General features: G+C 36.9%; 2 protein-coding genes and 1 pseudogene across 2 annotated transcripts; all 3 read left to right on the top strand.

The window, feature by feature from the left end:
- LOC127354367 (histone H2B 1/2-like) overlaps nt 1-1,034 on the top strand; it is a 1,875-nt pseudogene extending 841 nt beyond the window's left edge.
- On the top strand, nt 467-941 carry LOC127354368 (histone H2B 3-like). The gene has a single exon (XM_051384261.1). The coding sequence runs from the start codon at nt 485-487 to the stop codon at nt 851-853; it is 369 nt and encodes a 122-aa protein (XP_051240221.1). The 5' UTR covers nt 467-484; the 3' UTR covers nt 854-941.
- A 1,373-nt stretch (nt 1,035-2,407) lies between the features above and the next one.
- On the top strand, nt 2,408-6,427 carry LOC127355137 (CD209 antigen-like protein C). Its single transcript, XM_051385642.1, has 8 exons — nt 2,408-2,454; nt 2,616-2,704; nt 3,001-3,093; nt 3,836-3,898; nt 4,241-4,303; nt 4,706-4,848; nt 4,989-5,089; nt 5,234-6,427. Exons 1-8 carry the CDS (start codon nt 2,408-2,410, stop codon nt 5,376-5,378), a joined length of 744 nt encoding a protein of 247 aa, XP_051241602.1. The 3' UTR covers nt 5,379-6,427.
- The last annotated feature ends 3,073 nt before the right edge of the window (nt 6,428-9,500 follow it).

The following is a 9,500-nucleotide window of genomic DNA, read 5'->3' as shown; positions in this document are numbered from 1 at the left end:
TAGATGCTGTTGGATGACAGACGCTCTGTATAGCTGATCTGTGGATGTAAAACAATACTGGTGGCACAAGTTTCTCTGGTTGTTTAGTCTGGTGCTCCTTCCTATAAATATTTATTCTAACATTGTCCAAAGATTATTAATCTGCAGCATTTATTAGAAATGATCAGGTCACTGACTGTAACCTTCTTGTACACATTTACATTTATTTTACATGAAATAAAGTAAAATGATCTAATATTTTAACAGTTTAACAAGTTATGTCTCTAATACTCTGGAAGACTTTTTTATTTTATATACATTCATCACTTTTTATTTTCAATCACCATAATTACTGACTGTGTGGGGCGGAGCTTCGTGACGACAACAACACTGAAGCCAATCGTGTGCGAGCAACAGCGCAGTGACATTAGCATCAGGCTCATGGATATAAACCTCTCCGACAGTCAGAAGTTCACCGCGGTCGATAAACCGAGTCAGAGCAACAATGCCCGATACAGTGAAAGCGCCCAAGAAAGGCTCCAAGAAAGCCGTGTCTAAGGTCACCAAGACCGGCAAGAAGAAGAGAAAGACCAGGAAGGAGAGCTACGCCATCTACGTGTACAAGGTGCTGAAGCAGGTCCACCCTGATACCGGCATTTCCTCCAAGGCTATGGGCATCATGAACTCCTTTGTGAGCGACATCTTTGAGCGCATCGCCGGTGAGTCCTCCCGTCTGGCTCACTACAACAAGCGCTCCACCATCACCTCCAGGGAGATCCAGACCGCCGTCCGCCTGCTGCTGCCCGGTGAGCTGGCCAAGCACGCTGTGTCTGAGGGAACAAAGGCTGTGACCAAGTACACCAGCTCCAAGTAAACCTGCTGTTACAACCAACAGCACAAAGGTCCTTTTCAGGGCCACACACTGCTTCTACTGAGAGCTAATGTCCTTCATTATACATTAATGTGATTCATTTAATATAAATACACTTATTCTGGTGTTATGAAAACACTCCCATTATTATAAACCATTGATGACCTTTAACTATTGAGGTTTTTCCTGTTCTCATTTATTAAAATGGTGAAGTGTATCTGTTATACTTCTTTCTCATTAGTTCATATTTTCTTAAGGTACATTATTGCTGCCATCCTGAGGCTGATGGTTTTATTTTAACACTCTTGGTGAGAAATTAATGCAACAATACACTTTATTTCCTGTTTACATACCAATCAAGATGCCTATTAGTGTGTAATGATTTCCCAAACTAACTGTTATCATGTGACCACAATCTCATACCTAAATAGGATAACAACTAAATCCTCATCTGCTGACGAAGGCAAGATGTGCAAGAGGTGGTTAAAAGCTTCAGAAACAAGTTGGACCTTGTACTGAGGTTTATGGTTCAAAAACAACGGCAGCTGTGGTCTTGTATTTCAGACAGGTGATGAAGAGTTGTCAGAAACCCCCAGTTCAACTTTTAAGTACGTATATTTTTTCACCATTTACTGTTATAACCTAAGATGTTGAAACATTTAGCAACATTTTTATATCATATTGCAATAATGCAGTTTATTGCTTTTACTGTTTGTAGATATCATACAACTTATTATTGGTAATGAAATATTCAAGCTGTGCACATTTAGTCTGAGTCATTGTTTGTCTTGTTTCCAAAAAGAACATCTTCACACCATCTCAAGTTAAAATAATGATGACACCAGTGACCTTTACTTGATATTTTCATCTTACTGCAGTGACAAACTGTTTGTTTGTGGTCAGATCTCTTCCCTTGTCATATAGAGTCATGTAGCTCCTGTTGTAGAGGCAAATATATTCTCTGAATCACCTTAAATACTCTTAAAGCCATTTTTATGTTGTTGGTGGTTTGTTTCTGTCTTTTTGAGTATACGGTTTATCAGCCAACAACTGACCTTTTCTAATCTCATTAAAAACAAGACTACAAAGAAAATTTAAGAAAGTCCTATTTGTGCGTTGACAAATGGCACAAAGCAACAGTGATCAGTGAGAAAGAAACAGAGGGAACTGTATACAAAAGAACATATTATCAAAGAGGAAAAACAATTACAACATTCATTTGTTTGGAGGTTTTACTTTTGAGATTACTTTTCTTTGAGTTTCTGTAGTTTTGTTTGTTCATACTGACACAATGTGTCAATCATTTGAGACTCGCCCCAACTCTTGAGAGTAAAACATGTAATTTATCTCTTCCTACGTGCTCAACTAAAATGAATGATAATGATCTGATTACTGAAAGGCAAGAAAGGGAAGTGAGTTGCTGTGGTAAGCAGATTAATATAACAGAAAAGAAGAAGCAGTTTACACAAGCCATCAGTGCAGTTCTCACACTTACACACTTTAGTAGAACTTAGGTGGTAAAAATATTTTGAGTTTGTCTTTAAAGAGGAGTCTGAGATGACTTTGGACGAAGAGAACCAACCTGATGCTTCATCCAGGGGTAAGTAACTTTAAGGTTGTGTATCTTTTTCTGTTTGGGTGCACAGCAAGAGTTTATTTTTTGTAAATTATCAGATTCATACAGTTCTATAATTAAACAACTACATGTAAAGTTCATCCAGAATAATAACAATTCTTCATGTGTGTGTTTGATTTCTGCACACAGAAAAAAATCTCTACCGACTGGTTGCTGTGAGCTTTGGACTCCTGTGTATCCTACAAGCTGCTCTCAATATTTCCTGCGTCTCGCTCTCTGTGAGTTGTTTTGAATAGTTTTTCCTCTGATTTCTATCTGATTATTGTTATTTTTAATGATAACCCCAACAGCTCAACACACTGCAAATTAAGTGAACACATCCAAATAGGCAAAACACAAGCAAATAGAGAAAAAATAATTTCAGTTGTTAGTGTTTTTTCCATCAATAAGTATTAAGCTCATAGTTTATTTACGAATCAGCACATAGTTATGAATAATATTTGCAAATCATGATAGTATAACAGTAACATAATAATAGTAGTAACACTATGCTGATGACTGTTTGCTTTTTCAGATAATTCTGAAAGTAAGACAACAGGTATTGAGGCCGGATGCAAAAACCTGACTGAAGAAAGGGACGAGTTGAAGAAGAATCTGACTGACTTTGGTTAGTATGAGGATGAAACTACACCAATAACACTTGTATCCAAAGTCCAATAAGCGCAATACTAGACAAACACTACATATCAAATGAAAGCTGACACTTCACTCTGTATGAGGGATTTGCATATGCATAACAATATTAAACAAACTACCTCACCTGTTATCAATTAATTAAAACATCCATCCATCCATTTTCTATACCCACTTTTCCCACATGGGGCTAGTTCAGATCCCAGCTGATATTGGGCAAAAGGTGGAGTGTACTGTGGAAAGGTCACCAGTTCATCACCGGCACACAGTCACATAGAGACAAACATTCATGCTCACATTCACACCTGTACGGGCAATCAGTGCAGTGTTTTATCTTTTCTTATCTTTCTTATCTTTTTTTTTTTTTATTCTTGTGTGATTTTTGTGTGATTTGTATATTTTATGCACCAGTGCACCAAGACAAATTCCTCATATGTGTAAAAACCTACTTGGCAATAACTCAAATTCTGAAAAGAGAATATGACATTATTAACTCCATGTTACAATTTTTTATTTTACATCATATTTTTATCTTATATTCCAGTATATAAGCCACAGATCTCTGGTTTGTTGCTGGAGGGTGGTTTGTACTGAGAAATATTAAACAAACTATATCTGTGTTAATGAATTACTGTAATAAAATATAGAAATTCTGTCTGTCTGGCATGCTCTGATTCTGTTGCAAATTATCTTAATGTTTCTACTCAAAATTACAGCTTTACAGCTGAATTCCCTGACTGCAGAGAGAGACGAGCTGAACAGGGAGCTGAATAATTCTGGTAAGTATGATGAAACAAAAATCATTGATCAGATCCAAATGAGGTGTAAGCCCAACACAGCAAATATAAATGTATCATATCACATGGAAACTCCCAGTAAAATCTTGTTAGTCTGCAAAATAACTGTTTGAAAGAAAGTAAATGAATATACTTCAGCATCAGTGGCATCTGGTGATTTTAAAAAACGTCATATTCCAGTATATAAAAAGCCACAGATCTCTGGTTTGTTGCTGGAGGGTGGTTTGTACTGACAAATATTAAACAAACTATATATGTGTTAATGAATTACTGTAATAAAATTAATTCTGCAAATTATTTTAACATCTCTACTCAAAATTACAGCTTTACAGCTGAATTCTCTGATTGGAGAGAGAGACGAGCTGAAGAGGGAACTGAATTTTTGGGGTAAGTATGAGGGTAAATCTATTAAACCCAGTAATCAGGGAACCAAAAGGTGCGACTGCAATATTTGTAAAAATCTGATCCTGCCAAAGTGCCCTTGCGCAAAACACTGAACCTCAAATCAGATACAGCGAGAGGCAAATTGTTTGTCAACATCCGCTGCATGTCGAAGTATCCTTGCGCAAGATACTTAAAAAACCCCAAATTGCTCCCAATGCTGCGTCATCGGTGTGTGAATGAACGAGTCCGTTTCTGTTCGATGGGCTTTTCCATCAGTGTGTGAATGTGTGTGAAAGGGCGAATGTGGCATGTAGTGTAAAAGTGCTTTGAGTGGTTGGAAGACTAGAAAGGTGCTATACAAATAAATATGTCTATTTACCATTCAATTATTTCTCTTTTCAACAGTTCACTATTCCAAACAAGGATGGGTGTATTTCAGTGGTAGTGTCTATTATATTTCTTCAATCAAGAAAACCTGGAAAGCCAGTAGAGATGACTGTCGGCAAAAAGGTGCTGACCTGATGATTATCAACAGCGAAGAAGAGCAGGTGTGTGTTGTAATGCATCTTTTAATCTATGTGTAAGACAGAAACATTCTTGTATTCAGTCAACAAAAGATTAATGAATGAAAGTTGACTGAGGTAGAAGCTGAATTCACATTTGTTTAATTGTTTCTCTCTTTTAAAAGAATTTCACCAGACAATTGAAGGATAACATGTGGATTGGACTGACTGACAGTGAGACAGAGGGGACGTGGAAATGGGTTGATGGGACTCCACTGACCACAAGGTTCACACATTTTACAATCTCTTGTGCTAAAAGAAAGAAGCTTTACAATTATTGTAATAATAATATCTGACTACCTTTTTCTAAAAACTAAATCCTGAATGTTTCAGCTTTACAAATAACATATTGTTTGGTTTGGGGTTTCAGCTACTGGATGGATGGTGAGCCTAACAACTATGACCTTAAAGAAGACTGTGTAGAAGTAAAACAACATGAAAAGAAAAACAGCTGGAATGATATCAAATGTGATCTTCCAAACTTCTGGATCTGCGAAAAGAAAGTGTCTCTGTAACTCAGCATCCAAACTCACCAGATGTCTGTACATCTTTTTCTTTTTGCTTTGGCACTGCATCCACACAAAGTCATTACAATGAAAAAATAATGAATACCTGCTCCGGTATTCATTCCCTGTCTTTTTTTTTTGTATTGCAACTGCCTCGCTTCCCCCTCCACTTCCAAGTGAAAAAAAGCGAACGCCGCTATCTAGAGCCAGTGTTTGGTTTGTCCGTTCTGGTCCATTGTAGAAACATGGTGGTTCAACATGGCGGACTCTATAGAAGGCGACCAGCGGCTATATTCAGGTGAAACTAATGAAAACATACCTATGAATATTACATGCCATTTTTGACATTAGATGTTTCTAAATGTTAAACAACCTTTAAAGGACAGATTTAATATACCATACTTATACAGCAATGTTCTCATGAAAATAATGAGAATATTTATTTTTTGGTGAATTTCAAACTGAGAAATGGTGCATCTCTCGACTTTATTGATTTTACTATATTACAGTACTATAATGGCAATTTAAATCAAACTATTTATGCATCCAAATCTGCCTGCAAATGTGTGTGCGTGTTACACCATGCTCTTACCGTCTAAAGCGTCAACTTCTGTGTGAACTCACTTCTTTGTCGAGTTGGTATCTATAGCTTAGTTTCAAACCCCGACCACATACAGTAACGAGCAGAGGCAGGGAAGGAAATATTCACAGACAATGCAAAAAATGATCATCAAAGTTTGAACTGCATTTAGATTGAAGATTTAAGAGACATTGTTGTGAATATGATAAACATACTTCTTTTATTAAATGAAATAGTTTCATAATTTTTTGTTAATCACATTCAGAAATTCCAGTTTTACTCTTAAGATGTAATCAAACTTTACATGGTATAGGAAGCATAAGTGTATTTTGGTACCTCAACTGTGTCAATAGTGACCACATATTCTCACTTCTGAAGGAAATGCTTTTAATATCAACTGTACTTACAGTTCTGTACTTGCAGCCAGGATTATTTTAATCAAATATGTATGTCTTAATAAAGTCATATTTTAAGGTGACAGTCCTACGTGTAGTACACAGAACCTAAACCAGATCTTAAAATCAAGTAGTACACTCTCTTTAATCCGGCTGAATGTAATAGATTACATTACAGTCCCAGCACATACGGTAATGATTGGCATTCACAGAACAGCACTGTCTCCAGTATAGAGTCCACTATAAAATGTTTTCATTTGAGCTGGTGTAATAAAAACACATCACATTCATCCAGCAGAGTTTTCTCCACATGAGAGAGGTCGTTGTTTGCCACTGGATAGTGCATACAGATATAACTTAAACTGTGAATAAGTTATTTTGAAATTAAACTCATACAGACTGACTTGCATGTGGGTCTAATGTTTTGTGGCGTTTTTGCAGTCACGCTCGTGGTGGGTTGTTTAAAGATTAGAGCTCAAGAGAATCTTATTTTTTTCTCTGAACCACAGCTCTTGTGTGTCTGTATGTATCTGCATGTGTGCACAGATAAATTCTCCATCTCTACTAGCACAGTCTCCTGTATTTAAAGATGCAGAGCAGATTGAACCTCACTTTTTGAGCCTGGTTCGTCTTCCTCCTCTTTTACACATTAGCCTCCAGCAGTCAATAAAGTATGCATGTTTTTTAGCAGCATAACCCAGCACACTTCCTGTGAGATGATGTTTGAAAAGAAATGTGTAAAGTGTGTAAAGGCCTTTATGACAAATGGTTTGAATCAAGGACTGAAAGTCGTTCACTTTAAAATGAGCAGCTTGTTGTTTGAGCAACAATAAAAGTAACACAAATTAAAACATTTATCTTCCGTTAAACTGCAATATGGTGATTTAAAAGATTCAATGTGTTTGTTAGCTTTGTAATTGTTAAAGTGTAATTTGTTTGTTATGTTTGGAAATTATTTGTTTCCAGATGTCCTCAGACAGAAGAGGAGTTCAATAACAATTTTTTTAAACGACCTGATTCCACTTCTTAAATAATGTTCTTGGTGAGTTTGAATATATGGGCTGATTTTGAAACTGTGCTGACTTTGTCATGTGATCTGTGGCCTCGGCTGTTTCATACTCTTTCTCTCACGCCGGTCTTTTAAGTAGCATATGTGATCTGCTGCTGATGTGTTTTGACTCGTGAGCTGTTGTTTTATGTCAAGTTTGCCTTTTCCATCGTCATCGCCTACTGTTCCTATGGGCCTACATTTACATATCCCTGATGGTGCACTCTCTGATACATGTAACACCTTATTGGTTGTGTTTGTTTCTCACTGTTTAAGAGGATTAAAGAGGTTGCAGACACACTGTCTCACTGGAAGCCCCTCCTGGCACTCAAAGGTAGTGCAGATGATTTGGAGGATCAGAGGTCTTTGTTCTCCTTTTCAGAACCGACCAGCCCATTAGGTCGGGATGCACTTGCATCTCCCTGGCCTCCTTCTGATTCCAGGATAAACAGGGTCAACCACAGAGCACATCTTTAATCACACTTTGTAGTGTGATGGAGTTGTTAACACTGGGTTGCTGGCTTAATAGCTCCTTGAAGGACAGGGACTGACAGAGGGCACGGAGAGTTGAGTCAAAATCAACCTTTACTATAATTTGTTGGTCAGCTAAAGGTCAGGGATGTGTGTGGTTCTAAAATAAACATACAAAACCAGCATTGGTCTCATTTAGTTCCATAAATACATTAATAAACTATTAATATTAGTCTTCTTTAAATAGTCACTTAATACACTGCAAGATTGTTTTACAAATTGTGTCATTCTCTCCACCAGGTACTGATGCCAGCTGTAAAAAAAGGAGAGAGACAATATGAAGAAGATCAACTTGGGTGTCATGATAAAACTTCTCCAATAACCAGGATTAAATGGGATGTAAGTCTAACAATGTGCTAATATATAGTCAGTGTTATATGAAATACTAATATATACTTTATTGTCCTTCACAGGAAATTTGTCACCGTAGTCTGTACATGCATACATAGATACGAAGAACAGAGAATAACACATATGGACACTGCGACAAAAACAACAGCACTTAATAGCCAGTACATTTAGCACATTTACCACACCCTGTCTTGTACACCAACTCACGGCTGTTAACGGGATGCTAAATATCACTGATAGATCTTGTTAGTGCCAGAAGGACTGATATGATGTTTCATTATTTGATGGTCTTGGTGTTTGGACACCTGGACAAAGTACACATACATTGTGTGGACTTACATCTGGTTACTTTTGTATATCTCACGTTCCATAAAACTTTGGAACCTGGCTGAGGAAATTTGCTCCAATTCAGCCACAAGATTGACTGAAAGAGTAAATATTGGTTCATTAGGTAGTACATTTCCAGGTATGAATTTGTGTTTAACATTTGAGTTATTGATTAAATTGATGCCAAGTCAATTTTTTCAGCTTTAAAAACCTTCATAAAAGTCCTGTCTACATGAAGTCACAGTTTACTAGATGACATTATTAGTTCACATTTCTAGTTTCAGCTCTGTGAGAGAACAGATCAATTACATGTGGGAATCCTGTTTCAAAGTTAACTGTCTCTTTAGTTGTGAACATAATCATTGTGATAACTATCCTCAACTAGGCGAGTTATAAACACCTGACTGCAGAGAGAGATGAGCTGAACAGGGAGCTGAATAATTCTGGTAAGTATGATGAAACAAAAATCATTAATCAGATCCAAATGAGGTGTAAGCCCAACACAACAAATATAAATGTATCATATCACATGGAAACTCCCAGTAAAATCTTGTTCTGGTGATTTTAAAACGTTAAAGTAGTACTGGCTGCCACTACAGGTTTACTGATTTTAAGATGAAGGATGTTCAAATTGAATGATATTGTTTTTATTAGTTGTAGCAAAGTAATGCCTCCTTGTTATTCTGTGTTCACATTCTCATCCTTGTAGTCTCTTCAATTCAGTAACATTCAACACTTTGCAGGAGAAGTTGTGCTAAGCTAAGTTATATTTTATAACTAGGTTCAGGAACAAAGACCACGCATTGCACTCGTCTTATTTATGCTCAAAACGTACTTAAGCACACCTTATCTGTTCACTCCCTCATTGACTCAGTTTCCACACGATCTGCGTCAGACAA

Source organism: Dicentrarchus labrax, unplaced genomic scaffold (genome assembly GCF_905237075.1).
Source record: "Dicentrarchus labrax unplaced genomic scaffold, dlabrax2021, whole genome shotgun sequence".
Lineage (NCBI taxonomy): Eukaryota > Metazoa > Chordata > Actinopteri > Moronidae > Dicentrarchus > Dicentrarchus labrax.
Note: the sequence above shows the minus strand (reverse complement) of the source record. Positions and strands in the feature narration are given on the sequence as shown.